This window comes from Carassius auratus, chromosome 5 (genome assembly GCF_003368295.1).
Source record: "Carassius auratus strain Wakin chromosome 5, ASM336829v1, whole genome shotgun sequence".
Classification (NCBI taxonomy): Eukaryota; Metazoa; Chordata; class Actinopteri; order Cypriniformes; family Cyprinidae; genus Carassius; species Carassius auratus.
In genome coordinates this window covers 21792977-21815597 of record NC_039247.1, presented here as the reverse complement: position 1 = coordinate 21815597, position 22621 = coordinate 21792977, and the positions used below count along the sequence as shown (strand labels likewise).

At 38.1% G+C, this 22621-nt stretch overlaps 1 protein-coding gene and 1 pseudogene across 2 annotated transcripts; both read right to left on the bottom strand.

Annotated features, from left to right (window-relative positions):
* Positions 1-1380: 1380 nt before the first annotated feature.
* LOC113081161 (ras-like protein family member 10B) lies at positions 1381-17823 on the bottom strand. Of its 2 annotated transcripts, XM_026253213.1 has the most exons (5): positions 17578-17823; positions 16311-16689; positions 13055-13179; positions 7269-7319; positions 1381-2234 (listed from the first exon to the last, which is right to left on the bottom strand). In XM_026253213.1, the coding sequence occupies exons 2-5, from the start codon at positions 16596-16598 to the stop codon at positions 1964-1966; spliced, it is 735 nt and encodes a 244-aa protein (XP_026108998.1). In that variant the 5' UTR covers positions 16599-16689; positions 17578-17823; the 3' UTR covers positions 1381-1963. The 2 variants fall into 2 exon arrangements, with proteins under 2 accessions (XP_026108998.1, XP_026109006.1); XM_026253221.1 differs by lacking the exon at positions 7269-7319.
* A 3120-nt stretch (positions 17824-20943) lies between these two features.
* Positions 20944-22621, bottom strand: part of LOC113087803 (AP-2 complex subunit beta-like) — a 34896-nt pseudogene continuing 33218 nt past the window's right edge.

Below are 22621 nucleotides of genomic sequence, written 5' to 3'. Positions count from 1 at the left end.
TAAATGAAATAAATCTATAAAGAAGCTATATATATATATATATATATATATATATATATATATATATATATATATATATATATATATATATATATATATATATATGTGTGTGTGTGTGTGTGTGTGTGTGTGTGTGTGTGTGTGTGTGTGTGTGTAAATCTAAAAAATTATAATGAATAATAAAAATGGCTAATAAAAAACTGGAAAAATAAAAGCCAATTCAAAATATCAAGGAGTACTATAATAGTATAAAAATAACGCTAAAATAATATTGTACTGGACTCTTGCAAGTCTTATGAAGTCATTTGAGAGCTTTGTATCACAAACAGACAGAAAGTTGTTATTCGCTGAAAAACGTTACATTCACCCAAGCTGTTTGAAGTAGCAATGTCCGAATTATGAATTAACCTGATAGGCTGATCTGATTCACGAAACTGGTCTAAATCTGGTCTTTTACATGGGTTTTTACTCAAAAACCCATGCCAACATTCAGATTTATAAAAATGGTCTTTGCTTTGGAAAAGTGCTTAGCACCACGTCAGTGTCTAAGCAGACTTACACACTTTTCGGTGTAAGAGTACTGTAGGTATTTGGAAATTCAAGCAATTCTTTCCATTCTCAGGTGAATGATTTGTCTGTTGAATGCTGCTCTATTATATGTTAATGAAATTGATTACACTTGTTACAAGTGGAGATCTGAAAACATTTAGCTGTGCACAATTTCAAGATTATTTGCAATTTATGAATTTCTCATATGAAGGAGAGGCGTATAATGTTTTTTTTTTTGTGTGTGTGCGTGTACATTCGTTCTCTGAATCACACTTAAGATCAAATGTAGGACAGTTTCTATGCAACATTTTATAAATCAGGGACCCTGGTTCACTGGTGGGGGTGTGTGACCCCGGTTTCCCAGCTCACTGGAGGGGAAGATTATTGGTGAATACCCATATATTCCTTTCAAAAGCTAGTGTATAGTGTTGGAGCAGTCTGGATGATTTTTATAGTACTTTTATATTGTTTTTGCATCCCTTTTGAAGCTTGAAATCACCCCATTGTGTCAATGCAAGGAAAAGAGCAACAAGCACATTGTTAAAATTTCTCTTTTTGTTTTCCACAAATTGACAGACAGTCAAGACAGATTTGGAACAGCACAAAGGCAAGTAACTTAAGCCATTTTTCAGTGAACCATCTCTTTAAAAACAGAGAAGTATTCGTAGAACATAAGTTCTGTGTTTAATTTGTGTTGTGTGGCGTATTGCAGAATCAGTGCCTGTATACGGCACCTAAGCTGGGAAAAACTTCCTTAAAGTGTTACTCCACCCCAAAATTAAAATTTTGTCATTAATCACTTGTCACATGTCATTTCAAACCCGTAAAAGCTTTTTTTTTCACAATTTAAGACATTTTGGATAAAAACCAGGAGGCTTGTGACTGTCCCATTGACTGCCAAGTAAATCACAATGTCAACATCCAGAAATGTATGAAAGACATTGTCAGAATAGTCCATCTGCCATCAGTGGTTCAACTGTAACGCTATGAAGTGATGAGATAACATTACGGTAGATGGACTATGACAGTATCTTACCTTGACAGTGTAATTTACTTGGCAGTCAATGGTGCTGTCCTGGCCTGAACATAAGCAAGGGTATTAACGTAATTTTAAAGCTGATTTTTGTTGCCTTCCACCAGCCTTTCTGCCAGTTTTGATTTCTAAGATAAGAGGCAGAAATGTTGGTTTTGTTCTTCCAGACCGAAAGCAGAGACATCAGTTTGAAGGCTTAAGTAATAAAGCAACAGAGACTTCCTGTTTAAGAGCACATCTGTCTGTCCATATTTAGATTCACAAATGTTAAGTTCCTTGGCATGAGGTTTATCACAGCTCTTCCAGCTGCCCATACAATAACACAGTGTCCATAGTCATAAACCGCTTTTGAATGGGCTCTGTAGAAGAGAAACAGCAACCTCACATTAGGACGCATCGCTCTCTCCTGAGTGCCCGCTGGAAACGGATGGTGGCATGGACGTGCTTGCAGCGGGCACAACCCATGCTGCGGAGAGCCTCTCCAAACAACAGTAAAATGTGCCAGTTGAACTTGGCAGAGCACTCTACATATCCACACTTCCAGCTCTTTCGGACTAAGTCAGATACACTGTGTCGGGGTATGACACGACCTCGCTGCAGATCACGTTTGTTGCCGACAATCAGAATGGGCGTCTCTCCAGAGCCCATGACCCTGTGGAGAGATAAACACACTGTAAATACAGAAAGCAAAAACAATTCTATATAAAAAGATGGCTCAAATCTAATTACATTCCACAGACACCACAGAAAAACCGGTTACACTTTATTTTACAGTACGTGTACTAACATGTACTTATAGTGTACTTACAGTTTATTTATCTAAGAAGGTTCTGGTAATACAGGGTAACTACATGGGGTAGGGTTAGGTTCAGGGTTAGTACCTAGTTATTACATAGTTATTGTAAGTACTATAATAAGTACATAGTATGTACATGAGGAACAGGACTGTAAAATAAAGTGCTACCGAAAAACCATTCAGTAAGTTACATGGATGTTACAGGTTCTTAATGGAACCAAAATGCTAATAAAAAAAACTTGAAAAATTAAAGTCATCATTTACTCACTGTCATGTTGTTTCAAACCTGTATGATTTTCTTTCTCCTGTGGAACATAAAACAAGATATTTTGAAAAACTATCTTATGAAAAAAAAAAAAACGAAAATATTTCTTAAAATATTATCTTTTATATTCTACAGAATAAGAAAATCATACAGGTTTGAAAACCAATCTTTGAAAACACTAGTAATTTAATTTTACTGCTTAATCCTTAGCAAATATCAAAATTAATATTAATTTTGATATGGTACTTTATAATGTGATTTTTAAAATCACAAACCATTGATTTTTAAACATTTATTTTTATTCAAAATGGTATTAGATTTTAATTTCAACTATGAATCCGCCATTAATAAATGCCATTTAATACTACACCCACATTAAAACATACATGGAAAATATGTCAGACTTGATGCCTCAAGACTTGCAATAGTAAGTTTTTCCAGTTTATAAAATGTGTCTCTAATAACCTCAAATGGGTATTTAACATAATATATTTTAAAGGGGGATCATATGATATGATTTCAAGTTTTCCTTTCTCTTTGGAGTCTTACAAGCTGTTCGTGAATAAATAAGATCCCTTAAGTTGCAAAGGCTAAAATCTCAAACACGTAGAGATTTTCTTTATAAAAGTTATAAAAACGCCTCGTTTAGACATGCCCCCATATGACTATGTCACTATGTAGGAAGATTTGCATAACACCGACCAAATATTCATGAGAAGAAAGAAGGCGTAACTTTGATTCTCGCTGTAGTATTGTTGCTATGTCGTGGAGACGCTGTGTGTTTCGTTGTGAAAAGCGAAACTACTTTGTTTTTTGCTTTACAAAGAGGACACAACTAGAAATCAGTGGTTAAGTTCTGTTTACAACACTGTTCCAGAATAGTTCAAATCAAATATTCAGATGTGTGTAATGCATTTTACGGAGGACGAGGACTGTTTCCTTGGAGAGTAGCCTACAATGCTGGTGTTCTGACAAATAATGCTGAGTCACAGCCTGTAACTTAGTTTTCATATTTAAAGGATTTACCACTAATGATTCAGATGCGAGTTTTGAGCAGTGTAGAGTAGTGCTTGTTGTTTTGTCATTTCTCCAATCACAAATGCAGACATGGTTTTATGTTTAGGCGGCGCAATGCAAAGCAACACGTAAAAAGACAGTATGTCATTATAATCAGTAATCATGTCCCCACAGTATGCTACATATGTCTTGTTTTTAAAGGGGGGGTGAAATGCTATTTCATGCATACTGAGTTTTTTACACAGTTAAAGAGTTGGATTCCCATGCTAAACATGGACAAAGTTTCAAAAATTACGTTGTACGTTTGAAGGAGTATTTCTGTTCCAAAAATACTCCTTCCGGTTTGTCACTAGTTTCGGAAAGTTAGATGGAGCGGAATTTCCTTATATGGATCCTGAGGGCACGTCTGCCAGAAGAGCGCGCGCTCCCGTATAGCAGAGCACTCAGAGCACAGGCATTCACTGATAAGAGCGAGAGCGTCGCGAAAAGTCACAAAAGGAGTGTATTTTTGGTTGCCAGGGCAAGACAACCCTGCACAGATTACCAAAAAAAAAAACAGCATTAAGGGACCAGTGGATGGAGTTTATTTTTACAGAGCATCAACGGAGTTGTGCAAGTGTTTGTGTTTGTTCCTTCCTTGCATTTCGAAGATGCTTGTTTTACAAACAAGGCCCAGTTTGACGACGGATTTGCGTATCGTTTATTTCTTAAGGATGATGCAATCCCAACGAAAAAGGGTCACGATCGTGTGTTGGAACCGCAGGCGGTGAGTAAAACTGCTTCAAATATCTCTGCCTTCTTGTTAGTGCGTCCCCTCCCATGCCGAGACCCGGGTTCGAGCCCCGCTCGGAGCGAGTCGTTGCTGCTGCTGCTCTCGTTCAGTTTCAGCCTCTGGATCTGATTCTGGATCATAAATATATGCTGAATCTGACTGTTAGCCATGGTTTGTTTTGGATGATGGTTTTTTCCTCAAGGTAATGTCACAGCTTCCAAACGCTTTCAAGCCTACTGGCGCTTGTGATTCTTTAGCTCCGCCCACACATCACGCCTCCAGCGGCTCGTGTTTTTCCGGGATAAATCGGTACTGACTATCTTTCTCTTATGAATATAATAAAACTAAAGACTTTTTGGAGTTATGAAGGATGCAGTACTACTCTATAGGTACTCAAGATTAACAGGATATTGAGTGAAAACGAGCATTTCACCCCCCCTTTAATGGGTTTTATTGGCTTTGTCTCATCACACCAGGAAACGGAATCACAGTATGGTAAGGGGCGTAACATTTACGTCACACTGTTGAGGTATTTGACCAATCACAACACACTGGATAGCTAGCCAATCAGACCACACCTCGCTTTTCAGAACGATGAGCTTTGTAAAAATCAACGCATTTCAGAAAGGTAGGGAGAAACAATAATAATGTCACGGGTTGCCAGGGGAAAGGAGCTTAAAGGAGTATGAAGGAGGCAGATATCAAACAAACAGAATCATTAATAATTCCACAAGGGAGGAATGGAGAAAACAAATTCTTTACACGACGGAGACAGGACCAACAAACCGAGGAAAGGAAGGGCTATAAATACTAAACCAAATGATGGACTAATAAGATACTTAATGAACACAGGTGGACACTAATTAACTAATCAAGTAACAAAGGAAATTTAGGTCAAGGCAGGGAGAACAGAAACACAACATACACGTGACATTACTCATCCCACACCGTAACAGTTACACTGGGGAGGGGGGGCGGGTGCCCTGGAGGCTGGTGCAGGTCAGAAACTAGGTGGAGACAAAGAGGGCTTCCAGGGCAGATCAAGGAACTCTGGGAGCCATGGCTGAGCAGGCAGTTCAGAATGTCGTGTCAGAGCAGGGGACTTAGGAGGCCATGGCAGATCAAGCAGTCCAGGAGGCCATGGCGGGTCAGGGAACTCAGAAGGCCATGGTGGATCCTCCATGACCTTAGACAAATGGCCCCTGCCCCACTTCTCTTGGGGAAGTTTAGGAATTCTGGGGGGCACTCTGGAGGAACGGGGCTGGCTAACTCGGGGGAAACAAGAGATGAAGGGGGGATGGACAGGACAAGCAGAGACAAAGGAGAACCTTTTGGACCGGATTCTGGATTGAGGAAGCCAAGAACTCTATAGATAGCATCATATCCAACAACGCTGAGTCAGCGGAGGCCGGCGGGCTTCACATCGGATAGACCAGCGATCCTGTGCTGTGGGATAGGGAGGAGCTTTGGATGACTCAGGGAAGTGCGGGAAGAAAGGAGGGAGCGAGTTTATTGGAGCCCTATGTGGATGGTGCTGGTTTATCGTGAGCTGGAGTGCCAACATGCCTCCGGAAAGGGACTAAACCATTATCATTATTTACTTCAACAAAGAAATCATGGCTATGGAGGAGGAAGGACTAATGACTCCAGGGGGCCAACCGACTGTGGCAGTGCAAGTGGTGGATGAGCCTGAGGTGGATAGAGAAAGCCGATGAGCCAGGGTGAAGGGGAGGATCCGGAGGGCCAAAGCGGATCAGATGGCTCCAGCGACCGAGGTGGGGATCCAGAAGGCTGTGGAGCCGAAGGGATGGAGGAGCCTGTCAGAACCAGGGGTGGAGCGCAGCTGGAGGATTGGAGTCCTGAGGCGACGGATGGTCGATGACCAAGTTGGAGGTGGAGGGACGAGGGAACCCGGTGGAGCCAGTGGACTGAAGGGCTTTGGCGGAGAGGAGGGAGCTAGGAGCCATGGTGGAGGTGGAGCCAAGCCGGAGTCCAGGGCTTAGAAGCTGGAGGCGAACGCCAGGGATTCTCCAACCAAGGTGATGATAGAGGATGGCAGACCCGGGAAACTCACACTGCATAGATGGTGGGCTGAGGGCGAGCAGAGGGGCTGCCAGACAAAAAAAGGTGTGGTGGAGGCAGGAGTGGGTGGTTAAGCATGCATTTGTAAGCCTCCAGGCTCTCCGGGCTTAACTTGGGAACAGGAGCCCTCATCAGCAGCTCCATGCAGCGAAGGCTAGTCGGTTGCAAGCTCTCTGTCTTCGGTGGCCTCGGGCTTAAGCTCCACACAGCAAGGGGATGGTGGGCTGGGCTCTGGGCCGGGAGTAGAACAAGGACCAGGAACAGTCTGGTATGGCCCTCGAGCAATCTCTCCCCTTGCATAGGGGAAACAACGGAAAGAAAAAACATGACGTGAAACACAAAAACAAAACAGGGGAGACACGCTGATAAACTATATTTTGTATTTGGTCAGGTCTTGTCACGATTGCCTACTGGGAGTAGCGAGGAGACGTGGAGTAAACACAAATAACAGTCTTCAATGATCCTCAGAAGGGGTGACAGAGGGCAGGCAAGAGCACACACGTAACACAACTCAACAATGTTAAGAACCAACAAGGAAACATGGAGCAGACTACAATTAAAACACTAAACTTAAGGAGGGATAGACAGGTGAGGGGGATCAACTAATAATGGGATAATGAGGAAAGGTAGAGGAATGACCAAATATGGGCACATGAGTGAGAAAACACACACAGACAGCCCATGGGCGTGACAGCTGTTAATTATGTTATTAGGTATATAAGTACTGCTGCACACACTACACACAAATTCTTACCCTTGATTATCTTTTGTGGTATACATTTCCTGGCTCCGATTCTCTGTGGGCCTTAAAGTGAACATTCAAATATTTATTATAAATAAATACGTAGGTTTTCAGTAAAAACAAATGTATTATGTATATATGTATTTGGATTCTTATGGAATTATTTTCATTGATGGAGAAAAGCTATACATAACCCTGAACAGTCTGAAATATGAAATAATATATCTGATACATAGGGCAATTTATATCAAAATGATTTAAATACTTGTTTCAGTGTTAAAATAAAACCAAAATGTTGAACAATGCCAGTCATACTGAATTTATTTGATGGCATGCCAACTAAAGATCAGCAGGTACAGAGGATCTTTAGCCCATCGGTGAATAAACAGCCTAAAGCATGTATGTAATGTACAGACTGCTTCAGTGGCATGTTGTCAGGAAGTGAAGCTGTCATATGTACAGGAAGTCGGGCTGCTCTATCAGCCTCTTGTCCTGTCTCCAACAGAGAGCAGAGATCCTGGAGAGCAGCTTATGTCTCCTCGCTTATCTCTGTTTGAGATGACCTGTGGCTCTGACAGCTCTGAAAATAGACAAATAGGTTTTCCAATTGTTTCACTTCACAGAAGCTTCCCACAGAGCTGTACTGGACTGATATAAACTGGGCAGGAAAGCTAAAAATAGACCTCTTCTGTGGAAGATACTACAAATGAACAACCACAGTTCTTGGTGTGGATTCAAAACAAAACTTAGTCATTCAAAATTGACTTCAGAATAGATGTCTGATGTGTTTCCATGTACTGATAAGAAGATGGGATCGTAAACACAATTAGCCCCAAACATCTCTAGACACCGCGCTGTCAGTCACCAGGTGTCTCTGGGTCTTTAATTGACAGAAAACACCAGCATCATCCATCAGTCATGTGTCTGTGGCAGACATCTCTTCTCTCAGATCTCTGACACTCATTTCATCCTCAAACACAACAGAGGCCCTCTGCAACAGAATTAATTAATTACTGCATTCATTCACTAACTCAATCTATCCTCTGATTCATTGGTTTAGTCATTAATATCTCACCGGTTTGACTGACAGTTTGGATTGTTGTGCATTGTGGATCAATTCATCCCCTAAATCCGACATGTGATGTGCTTTTTTTGACATGATCTGACTGAAAAGCAAGGACTATAACATTAACTGCCTTTGGGGACTTACAAACTCTGAGAGTTTTTTCCAAATCTGCCTGTCTACATCCGGACCTTAACAAAAACCCCAAGCGCCAAATAATACTTCTCCAGTGACGCTCTATAGTCACAACTGATTAATCACAGCAGCACCACAATAATAGTCATAATAGCAATACTTAGAAGCAATAAACCTTTCAAGATTTATTGTGATTAGTAAGTGATCAGATGTGCTTCTGTAAAATTCTTCTCAGCTTCATAAAAAAAGGAAATAAATAATTAACAAATTCCTGGTGAATAACTACACTCCTAAAGAAAAAAAGCTCCAAACAGAGGTAGGTGATTTATGTTACACTGAACTTTACACTGGGTGTTGCCAGGTGGGCTGATGTGAGTATTTTAGAAACTGCTGATCGGCTGGAATTTTCACACACAAACATCTCAAGGGTTTATAGAGAATGGTCAGAAAAGAGAAAATGTTCAATGCCATTTTAATGCCATAGGTCAAGAGGAGAATGACCAGACTAGTTCTGGCTGATAGAATGTCAACAGTAATTTAAATAACCACCTCTTACAACTGAGATCACAGAAGTTGAACCCTGAAGCAGATGGGCTACAGCAGCAGAAGACCAAATTGGGTGCCACTCCTGTCAGCTAAGAACAGGAAACTGAGACTACAATTTGTAAAGGCTCACAAAAACTGGACAATAGAAGATTAGAAAAAGGACGCCTGGTTTACCGAGTCTAAATTTCTGCTGCAACATTCGGATGGTATGGTCAAAATTTGGAGTAAACGAATGTGTGACAGCTCGTGAAGGTAAACACTCATTTTTTTATGCATTATTTAATAAAGTGATAAAGACATGGAAAAAAGCCTGTCATACTTTTTATTGGCATTTTTTTTTTTTCATTTTTACAAATACATGGTGTAAAATAAAAAGAATAATATAAATAATATGAAGGTATTGTCTATAATAATCTGAAATAAATGTTTTAATATTATACTAGATTGTGATGTGTTATTTATCGTGTATTGCAACTCATAACATTCTGTGACGTCAGTTGAGCAACAAGATTCCAGTGCATCTCAATTCTCACAAAGATGCCTTCTGAGTTCTTGTTCTTGCCTTGCAAGACCGATCTCCATAAGAACACAAGTCCATTTCTTTGCATTCTCGGAATTGAGAAACAGCCTAGATCTCACCAGATCTCAATCCAATAGAGCACTTTTAGGATGTGGTGGAACGGGAGATTCACATCATGAATGTGCAGCTGACAAACCTGCAGCAACTGCATGATGCTATCATGTCAATATGAACCCAAATATCTGAGAAAAGGTCTGAGGTTCTGAAGGCAATATGCCGTCCAACATGGTACAAATGAGGTTTACCCAATTAAGTGGATGGTGAGTGTATAGCACAATATATATTTGCTATACAGGTAGCTAAAACATGGTTAAAACAGGCCATTTTTAATTACTATTATCTATACTTTACAGTATTAGGCAAAACGTGCACTGGATAAAAAAGATGAAAGTACATGAGACACTTTTGACACTTTGATAAAGTTGCTGCCCAGCTTTTAAAACAAGGTCAGTATAACACACCTATGATGCCTTAATATGCTGCCAGTTACTGTACATTTTGGACAGCTACTGTACATGGACCCTAAAAACGATAACAGAGCTCAATTCAAAACTTCATCTGAGATAAGGACAATGGCTATTGTTTCACCAAAGATTAATTATCTATCTTTCTTTTAATTCCTCACTCTGTCAGGGTCTGTCTTATCACAGGAACGACCGACAGCCAGCGCTCACTTCTATCGGGTATTAGCAGATCAGATCAGTGAATCGAACCATTGTGTGGCAAAGTCTGTGAGGCAGTGTCAGGCCAAGGTGACTTAATTGTGCTCTGCCTGGATCAATAAAACATGAATGTTTGTCAGCGGAACCACCTGCCTCACTGCTCAGGCCTTGACGCAAGCAAAGCATGACAGCTGACGCCATTGATTACGATAAATCTGCCTCTGAGTGACAGGCTCACTGCGAACGCCCACACTGACCGTTTAAACCAATCGCCGACTGAGCATCACTGTCTCTGTGTGTATTACTCTGACACATAGGGCATCGTGGATCCTATGCTCCTGCGGCAAACTTATTTGCTCTCTCTTTAGCAACTAATATGCCTTAAAAAAATGTTGTGGAAACATTACTATATTATATTATATTGTCAAATTTATTTGTATAGCGCTTTTCACAATACACATATAATGTCATAACATCTTCATGCCTTACAGCCACATTTAGCAGATAATTTATTTTAAATTTTGCAATGATACAAGCAATCAAGCAGTTGGGATATGCTGAATAGTACAGCATTGTCTTATCTGTACCTATATATTGTCATATTTAATCTATTTATCTATTGATAAAGTTATATATCCAACTTTATATAAAGAGCTGGGTGGCATTTTGTAATGAAACAAAATAAATCAGGCATTAAACATTTGCTTTATCCCTTTATGTGAATGTGCTGAATGCAGGAAATGTTTAATGTAATACATATCTCACTTTATATACAGAGCTATGCAATAATTCATTTTACATTTTATGATGATATAAACATTGTATTATACAAACTACATTTATCTTGTTTTAATTATGTTTTTATATTTGAACTGATATATTTGAGCTGTTTATAAAGATGGTTTCTTGCATTGTAGCTAAATTCTAAGCTTCCTATCACTGTTTATAAGTCCTCTACATTAGGTTTAAATCCGTCCAAGTATAAAAAACATTGTCATTTTGTCAAAATATCATTTTAAAATTACCTCAATTCTCAGAGATTCCCAAAAGGTTCACGCGAAGCTGTTCAAAAGATTCAGTTTCCTTAAACCCCACCTTTCGGTAGCATACTGTGTTCTGATTGGTCAGCTAACATAACCAGTTTGGATTGGTTGTTTCGCACACACCTCCACGGTAAACTATGCGTTAGCATCTGTTTGGGGTGAATTATGTCTTATTCCTCTCACCGCGAAGCAAACAGTAAAATAAAAAAACTTGAACAGTCTCGCTGCTTTTTCTTCTGTGTGGGTGTATTCAAGCCGCGCGCTTCAGTTTGAATCTGAATAGCGTGTTCAGTGCGGGGGTGTGGTCACATTAGAATGAAGGGAGACATGAAAAACAGACATTGCATTGTTTTCATATGGATTACTTTATCACAGAATATCTGTTCGGCAGCACTTGTTTCGTTTTAAAGTAGACATGTCAAGCTTTCTATAGATATCTCTCTCATGTCTCTTCGTTGAGTATTCACGGAGTTACACTTCATTTTAATGACGTGTTTGTACATGACGATCAGTGCAGACAGCACACATACTGATAAGACGCTCGGGAGAAAACAGACACATAACTTCATAATCATACTTCGCGTTGTGATTCAGAGATGCTCGTTGTTCGAAATAAATTTGGTAATGAACCCTCTTTTATGGCCAAACGCTTTGAAAATCCCGCTGTACTCACTGAGATTAGAAAAGCAGTCATCAGTGAAATGTTGTGAACCGAACAAAAGGGATTTGTTGTACTGCTCTGGTATTGTGGTAAAAATGAATTTTAGCCATTGGTTCTTCTGATTTTCATTTTTTGGCAGTGAAAATAAAACAAACTTGCCTTTTCAATTAAAAACACACTGTCTCCTCGACATGATGCTCTCACACCAACCAGAGCGACTGTGTGTGTGTGTGTGTGGGGGGGGGGGATCTATAACGACTCGTTTCAGCGATTCAGAGTCGACTCCTTACTTTAGAAGCCAATAACTTTAGAAATCGTGTACTTTTTGGTTTAATTACTTTGCACATTGTTTACACTGATGGACAGCTACATCATACAGTGTAATACAGGTAATTTTTGATTTCCCATCTGTGTGGCTCTTTAACTTCTACAGACACATCATTTGGTCTTGGATGGTACAAGACACTGTGTAACAAATTAGTCTCACATGTCAAGTGCAAGAGATGCTCAGATATGTATGATATTAACTATAAAACATCAAATTATTTCATCAGAGCAAGAAAAAAGGTGTTTGCTCACACAATAATGTGACAATGAATTCAAAAAGCATCTTGACAAAAGTGTTGACATATGGATATCAAGTCAATCAGTGAATGATATCAAAGAGATATCACATACGCATTAGTACGCTGCCAAAACAGTTACAACTAGGCATTATCATCATCATCAAACCTGCTCAGATACAAAGCAAAAAGCATTTGAGGGTTTTGAATTGGCTTCTGATGATGACATTTCATGCCCTTTGCAATCAGCAGAGGAGAAAGGAAGGCATTTCTGTTGATTTGGATCCAAATGATGAAGAAATGACCCAGTGTGCTGGCAGCCCATGATTACAGAAGGGTCTCGCCTTTTGAGTGTAATTACAGCAGCCATCAAACATTGAAGAAAAAGAAAAGAAGGGTTGGGGAACATGATGGATATAAAGCAGCACAGAAAAAATGACTATAGACCAAACAGAGAGAAGGTGTAAGCAGAAAAAGCACAAAAACAGACAGAAGGGTGTAAAGGTGTGAAGGAATAAAAAGAGACTTATATTCCCATCAGGTACCTGGTCTCTAAGATCTGCTGCCGCATGGTCTTGACATACTCAAAGCTGTCAAAACAGCAGATGTCATAAACCAGAACGTAGACATGAGCGCTCCGGATGCCTCGACAGCAAACATCTGACCATTCCTGCACAGACACAGAGCAACACAAGATCCTGATCATGAGAAACAAATCCAAAGTTCAGTTAACCCTAGTCTACTGTATCATATTTCATGCACAAATGTGACCCTGGAACCACTCTTAAGTGTACATTTTTCAAAACTGAGATTTATACATCATCTGAAAACTGAACGAATAGGTTTTCATAGATGTATGGTTTATTAGGATCGGACAATATTTGGCCGAGATACAACTATTTGAAAATCTGTAATCTGAGGGTGCAAAAAAAATCTAAATACTGAGAAAATCGCCTTTAAAGTTTTCCAAATGAAGTTCTTAGCAATGCATAATACTAATCAAAAATTAAGTTTTGATATATTTAGGGTAGAGAAAAATATCTTCATGGAACATGATCTTTACTTAATATACTAATGATTTTTGGCATAAAAGAAAAATCGATAATTTTGACCCATACAATGTTTTATTTGGCTATTGCCAAACCTAAGACTGGTTTTATGCTCCGGGGTAACAAAAATCTAAGTCCTCTAACAACATGATCAAAGCTATCCTGAAAAAAAATACTATTGTACACAATGTACTACATGCCTTCTTTCATCTGATTGATAGTTTATATTTTCTAAAAGACCTTTTAGTATCATTGTAAAAACATCACCCTCCAGGCTGTTGTTAACTTATCTTGGTAATATTTCAAGATGAACACCTACTGAACTAAATCAACTGAAGCTATGCATACATACTGTACATACATACATACACACACACACACACATACATACATACATACATACATATATATATATATATATATATATATATATATATATATATATATATATATCATTATGTGTTAAAAAAAACTACAGAGGTTTGATAATAAAGCATTTAAATATAATTTTTATAAGACATAATTGACAACTGATATTTATATGCATTTTATGTAAGCAGATTGCTATAATGTTCTGTTTACTAAATGTACTAAATTTCTCATTGTTTTACATTACAATCTATCAGAATTTCATATACATCAAAGTTCGAATAAACGGTTCCATTAAAAAAATAAAAATAAAAATAGAATAAGCTTTACGGGGTTACGACAAGCGTTCAGCTAATAGCACCAAATATTCATAAGATTATGAGATTCATATTAATCATCATTCATTCAGAACCTTTGAACCTGATCTGATTCACATCTGCTAGTTTACAACCGATATGGTTTGGGGAATAAATTATAACTCAAGCAGATAGGAGTGTAAAACTGGTAATGCATGCAAAAACAGAAAAGAGAATGAGCACCATATTCTTCTTTGTGTATATATCGCCCATGTGAAGACAGATGCTGGCGGCACATTCAGCAATTTACAAACAAATTACATTTTTTAGTAGAAGGTGCTTTTTCAGATCATATCTGTTACTGTGGTTAAAATGGACATGATTGGAGGAGAAGTGCTATCTTCTGTAATTGAAGCAAGAGAAACAGTTGTCTAAATCACTTGTTAATGATAGCCCAAGCTAACTGCTAGCTCTCTGACAGGAAACTCCAGTTGAGAATAAAATTAAAAATGTAAACTTATGGAAGAATCCTCTCTTCCCATTGTCACTAATTAAAGTGCTTATTCAGTATGACACCAGAAAGAAAAATGAACTGAGACAAAAGGACTCGTTGCTCAAGTGGCTCTTTTATCCTTTCAAGCTGTCTGAAATCACAGAATCATGTGCCTCTCGAGCTACTGGTTCATTATAAACCATTCTTCAATACTAAAGCTCTCACTGAGCATAAACTCAGAGAGCCTATATAAAACCACTGAAAACATTCTGCTTAACTGGACCTTCACAAAGCCCTTCCACCCTTTGACACGGTTGCTAGCTCTGAATGTCTCATAGGACTTAGAAGATTTAGCATAAAACACATTTTTTTGTAAAATGAACGTTTTGGAAAATTGCATGGATATTATATATCATTAAATTAATTGTTTAATTGCAATGCATGTTTATCTGCCTTAAAAAATTAAATGTTTACATGATAAAAATATCCAAGTCTGCATATTAAAATTAAGGTATACGCATATTACTAAACTAGAAATGAAGAAGTCTCATTTGATAGAGATTACAGTTCATTAAAAAAAAATGTGTGAGAAAAAAGTTAATTTTATTGCCACTATCTGAATCAATACATACTGTAAATGAATACGAACGGATACGAACACATGTGACTTTCACACACTCACATTAAAAAGCTTGTTGTATAAATATGTCAGCAACAGTTAATAAGGTAGGACAGGTCACAAACAATAACTTTACAATATGTTTATAATACATTTATATTCAATCAGGTTTACTCCAACCTCATATTTCTTCAGATAGAATAGAATAATAAACAAGAAACAACAAGTTAGAATAGAATTTCTTAATAACTCGAAGAAAGACGTCCCCTGCAGATCCATCAATCTCTATTGCGTGATCTGAAAAGCCCTGCATGGATTGAAGCAGGTGAGTCAGGATCATGAATCTCTATTTAATAGAAGCGCTACAGTTAAAGTCAGTTTCTGTTTTTAATGGTTTGTAATTGTCACGTTGCAGTGTTTTACTTGGCAATGTTTTCAAAAATATTTGTATTTTTGGTATTTTATATGCTCTGTTGGTGGTTGGTGGAGTAGCATCATGTGGGAGGATATTTAAAAAAAATTAAGTCAGTGTTATATAAGAACAGCTTTTTGTTGTTGTTTTTTTTGTGCGCTATATAATGTATAGTATACAGATTATACACAAATTCTGATGTGAAATATTTGATTGATTTTTAGATCTGTAGACAATCTTTGCACAAGTTTTTTTCAAATGTTTTCCCTAAAATGTACGGAGCCCCACATATGACATACAGGGGAAAAACAAGTCCATGATTTAACTTAATTTAAAAAAATAACAAATTTGTCACGTTTTAGGCCAGAACAGGTTTTTTTTTTTTTTTTTTTACAGACTTTTGTAACTAGAGACACACAGGATCATTTTCTCAGGGTTTTTTCTCTCAGACTTCAACTGTGGAGATCTCATCAGTGATTGCCTTCCCCTATGGGCGGGTTCATTTGGGTACCTAAAATTTGATCAACTTTGTCTTGACACTGTGTTGTGATATGCTACTGTACCTGCAGAGAGCTGACAGGAAAGCTGCTGATGGCTGGATAATCTGTGATCTGAAGGTCATGAACATGACCATTGAGCACTGCGGCAGAAATATGCACCCGCCGTGTCTTACTGGACACCACCACCTCACTGTAGTCATCATGAAGAAAGCGCTGCACAATGGCTGTCTTGCCCACCCCCTGAGCTCCCAGCACGGCGATCCGGAACGAAGGGGGCACTGTCCTGTTTCTGCCTCGCCCCCGGTGTGGCACCCCACCCTCCCTGCTCTCGCAAACAGCTGGCCAGTGCATTCAGAGTGGCACATGGGCAGCACATAGTCCTGACTGAAGCACTGAAAGCAGTGTTGGCCACAGCACAGTCCCATTCACAGGCCAGCAGCCTCTAAGAAACAGAAAAGTGGAATAGAAGAGAGATGAAAATGCCAATCAAGAGCTAAAAAGAGGTTAAAGAAAATAATCACTTCATATCAAGTGAAGTCACCACTTTATATAGTGCTTTATACAACAGAGATTGTTTCAAAGAAGCTTTACAGTAATAAACAGGTAAATAGCAGAAGCAGTAATATGGTATTGATCGAATACAAGACAAATCCTAGTTCTACAATAGTGTCATTATTCATCTCAAGTCAGTCCAGATCAATAATAACTGTGAAAAGTTATAATAAAACAACTATATTAAAACAAAACTAAAATAAAGTACCAGCAAACAATTTAATTCCACCTGTGCACAAATATTTGACAAAATGTGTGCATTTTCTATTGTTTATATATCATAGTATCCTAATTTCATGGTATATCACAATGTTTCCATGATATAAAGAACTTAAAGTAGGTTAGGATGATTTAAATGGAACAAAGATATTAATAGAAATCGCCACACATAGGCAAAGTACACAGGCGGCAGCACCTATATGTGTGTATGAGCTCAGCTATTCTTACTACTGCGGGAGACAGGATGAATGATGCTAAATGAATAGTTTACTGTGAACCTTCTCTGTTTCTGTCTGTAGCGTGATTAGACCAATAATAGACACCATTCTAATGTAACATATTCTCTGCATCCTATTTAAAGACGCACTTGTCATGAACATGTTCATTAACTTTAATATATATAAGCGCTAAATGCCTTTCCAAATGCCCCACCCGTATTATATACATATCCAAAATGCATCACCGTTTATAATTCCCATCAGTTTTTTAAGATTTGAAGCGCGCGACTGTCGGTGCAAGCGTATCCCGCGTACAGCAGCAATGACTTCGGTGACTGTACCTCATGCGCAGGTGAGAAGTTGCATTCTTCGCGAGGTTCGGGCTGCTGAACACCTGCGCTATCTTTCTCGTCGAGTTCTCACTCTCTGGTCGCATTCAGGTGCAGAAGTAACCCTCAAACTGTCCTGGAGTACTGGAGGAATATCCTGCTCTTTCACGTCATGCAGACCTCGCGCACAGCACGGCGTGCGCAAGATAAATCAACGCGTGCGCGTAAAATCAGAGCGGTGGACCGCGCCGGGGCGGGTCAGCGCTACTACCACAGGTTAACCGAAGACGAAAAAAGCGAAGAGCTCTGCTTTGACTGTGGCAAGCTTTTTTGACATTTATTCCTTAAGATAGATGTCTGTGTTACTAAATCTTTTACATTGGTTATCCTTTATATGTAAATTATGAAACTTTTTTTTCCATAAAACTACACACGGAAAGATTAATGGCATAAGTTACAGTTATGTATTTGTCTTCAGTTGGAAAAAATGATAAAAAAAAATCTGTAGATTAATCTATGGAAACATAATCGTTAGTTAAAGCTTCACTTAATTAAATATTCCCTTACACACTACCTAATGGCTGAAGTAAACCATTGCTGGTTAAACTGTGCCAGTCTGGATAATTAAAGCCCAATCCCAATTATATATTTTTACCCCTTCCCCTTCCCCTGGGGTGAAAATATTCTCCTAAGAATTGGGACACCACTACTATACCGTCACACGTCATCATTCGTCGTCTAGCTCTTACAATACACACATACACTGGTGTGCATTAGAGGCTTTAATTATCATTCTGTATTAATGCACTGCTTACTGACACACACACATACACACACACACACACACACACACACACACACACACATGGAAATCATGCAGCTCACACATCCAGGAGAAAATAAACTTGTCAATGCTGCCCCAGGACTCTTATTAAATACAGTATACAGTCGCTGTTTTAAGTAAACTCACTCTAAAAAGCGAAACACACAGATGTGAATACACGCAACGTCTCTATCTCTCTCTTGAATTGGCAATATTTGAGAAAATGGTTTAGAGATTTCTAATTATTGTGTGGACTAGCCCCCCCTCAATGTCTATGGTGGCTATAGCCCTGATCAGACATGAAAATATGTTGTGGTACTATCGTGCAGTCTTGTAATGATTAGCAAATATTAGCGATTTTTTTGCAAATATTTCTTTGAGTAACATGACTGAATGTAACGTAAAACAAATGATTACTTTTCTTTAAAATCTTTATTTAGGACAAAAAAACCTTACATTCATGTGTCTTTTAGTTTGCTCAGGCAGCCATGTTGCCAAGATGATTCATACCACTTAGTTTGAAGTGTGGTCCCGAAAAAACTTTGTTTGAAGGGGTATCTGGCCCTTACCCTTATCCCTACCCCTCCAACCAAAAGAGAATCAAGACAGGGAAAGGGGAAGGGCTAAGGGCTAGAATTAGGATTGGGGCTTAAGGTCATTTTGTTTTCTCACAGCTGTTTGCTATAATTGTCAGCAGTATAGTGTCTTTCATACGATTTTAACGATGCATATTATATTATGCGATTCTACAGGACTTTAATTGAAGGAGGATATAAAAGCGATATACTATAAAATGGCTGATCAATTCCATTTAACTGGCCTATAAGTGATTAATGAAGACATGTTAAAGCTAACTGGTTACGATGAGTAAAGATCATGTTTGCAACATCTAATTAATATAATCATTAATACATTTCATTATAATGAACATCATCAATCCATGAATTACAATAATTCTACAATAATTTGATCATCAACATTTCATTGGAGGCCTTCTGAGGGGCCAATTATTTATTTGACTTTTAACTCAAAGTAAAAATAATATTTAACTTTACTGCAAATCTAAATGTTAAACTACTAGTACAGAATAAATGATCAAATGGCTTGCCATAGTTGTCAGCAGTATAGCATACATTAAATGCCGGGGAGTAAATATCAGCACGTGGAGAATGAGATACACTTATTATCTTAAAATCGATGCATATGCCCTTTCCACAGAAACGATCATCCCCCTCTCAACGGCTTCTGTTTATGCGAGTGACTGTCGTGATTGCATACTGTCATCATCACTATCTGAAACTGAACACGTTCTGTATCAACAGTCTCTGAGTACCGCGGCTGTTTCTTAGCAACCTAATCTTTTCTTCTGTTGCTAAGTAACCACGTGGCTGTTACCTGTTCTCCTCACGTCACTCATACAATCAGTGGCTGTATCCAGGTGCGACAGGACTTCAGTTCAGTGCTGTTTAAAGCCAGCAGGGTTATGGCTAATAATTAATCTCATTTATTCAGTTAATGACTTCCATTATCTGATGTCATTTGCCCCTTTAGAATTAATACTTTTCAAATAGCCCAAAAGAAAGAACTTGTCTTGCATTTGTAAAAGCCATGAAAAAAAGCGGTTTAAACGAGAACAGTACTCCGATTTGACTGAATCCACAACAAACAATACCTTAATATACTGAGAAAGTTATAGACACAGGTGTTTTATTTCTGAACAAATCAGTGTCTCTGAATGAATTGGTTGAGAGCTTTTCAATGACTTACTCATAAGGGACAGACCCAGCCTCCAAATATACCAATTTCTCTTCTGTATATGCAAAAAGTGACATAAATTGTGAAGTTCACAGTACTCAGTAGGTGAAAAAGATCAAGTTAAGATACTACTTCTGCTGAAATTATAATTAACACTAAATCCAATGAGACCATGAGAGTGACTTGTAAATGAGGGGCATGAAAATGCCAACATGGCCAATTTAGTGTTTACACCACATGATTATGGGTTCTCTATTTGAGTGAATAATTCAGTGATTAACTCATAAGTTATATTTGTTGGAAACTTAAGGTATAACAATATAATATACAGAAAATAATGTCACTAGGTAATCTACACTCTAAACAATGCTGGGTTCTTTCAACCCAACTGTGGGTCAGATATGGACTAACCCTACTGTTGGGTTAATTCATATTTTTATCCAAAAGTTGGGTTAATCCATATTTGACCCAACAACCTAGCATTTTTATTTAGAGTGTAATAAAGAAATACATACATGCATAACAACTAGTGTTTCTCAGTCTTTTTGACTCCAAGGCAATTGTCCACGACAATGTTCAAAGGCACCACTCAAGGTTTCACTTACAATGAGAAAATTCATATTTATTATAGACATTTCCATTACTTTTACAGTAATATTTATCTTGGCATTTATTCTTTTTAGTATTTATTTTGATTGTACACCACAGTTTTAAAAATCCAAGTTTTTCATGACTATATGGAACCCTGCTTCTTGAATAAAAAGGACAGTTGCTGAGGGAAACAGATGAAAATAAGAATAACAGTTTATGTCTGTGTGTTTTTAACTTTTAATTTTTTTCTTTCTTTCTTTCTTATTTTAAATCATTTTAAGCCATTTGGAGTGCCCTTAGAAGTTTGCAGAGGCCCTTCCATGGGCACCAGCACCCTGACTGAGAGCCATTTAGCAGGATGAAGCACAATGAAATGGAACTGAAAGGAGCCTTGAGACATGTTTACACACTTCACTTTTTTGAGTAACGGGGAAGAAGAAAAAACATTAAGACTTGATGTGTAATATCCAAATATGCAAATATGATGTGTGCCTGCCTCCCCAAGTGTCATCACTGTGAATGTACCATAAGAGCTGTTCAGTATTTATTCTGGGCTCTCTTACAGACCTGAGTGAATATGACACGTCTGACTCATCTCCAGAGCTGATTCATCTCACTGAACATGACATCAAATTGACTCATTCTACTATGTGTGTATATATACATAAAATATACATAATGACAAACAAAGTGAGGGTGAATGTTTGGGATGTCAATGCTGCTGACTTTATTTTACATTACTATCCATAAAAATAAATCTGAAGAAATTTGATCAAACATTTTGTTGAATTTATGTCAGATGTGAGACGTCACATTTCAGTATTGAGATGCACTGTGATCATATTGCCAATATGAATGGTAATCATTAAAACTCATATTTGCACACACAAGGGTTATTGTATTAATATTTCACTTTCATAAGCAAGTGTTCTACTGGCATATGTTTACTGGACGCTGCTTACATGCAGGTTCACAGTCAGGCACATTAGCAAATATGGCAACAAAAAGTTCACATTTAGTCACCAGCACCACCATGAAGACTTGTTAAGTTTCAGGGAAAAGACCAACTCTGCTGAACAGTACATAAGTGATCCATCCTTGTATCGCTGAGTCTATGTTGATGATTCTTTTTATCACATCTCTATGTTAGTGTATTAGTTTTAAACCAAAGCTGAGTGAGGTTGTATATACTAATGCTGAACAGATATTTCTAACACTCCATGGAGTCCAAAAACCCACCTCGAAAAAACCTACTCACTTTCACAAGCACAGCAGAACACATAGATTCAGTCTGGGAATGAATATCAGATGACCCACTTGTACATAATCGATAGAAAACTTGTTTTCTTTGTATCAGATTAAGTCGATTCATAGCAGTTCAAACAAAATAAGACAAAGATGGAGTGTTGGCATGTTCATACAGTGGATAAGATGAACAAAGTATACAAAACATTACAAGGAATGTTGCATTTATGTGTTGGTCAAAGCATGCAAGTCTAATAACAGATAGCTGAAACATTGTACAATTGCATGAAGCAATGTTGCAGCATACCAGAGAATCAAACAAAAGCAATAATGCCAAAATGTATTATGAAAATCAAAAATGGTAAATATTTTAGGTAACTACATTTGTTTTTAAGTGGTTACCAGTCAAACAGGATAGGGGGAAAGGGACGATAGAGACGTTCAGTTCTTAAGAATGGCATCGTACATGTGGTACACATACTGAGACACCTCGGGAGCCCTGCATTTCAGAGAGAGCTGAAAGAGAAAGAAAAAGCAATGAGTAACTTAAGTAAATGTGGAGTAGTGTAACAAAATGTGCAACAAAGTGCACAAAAATAAAACAACAACAAAAAAAACGGTCCTTATAAAACAATTAATATA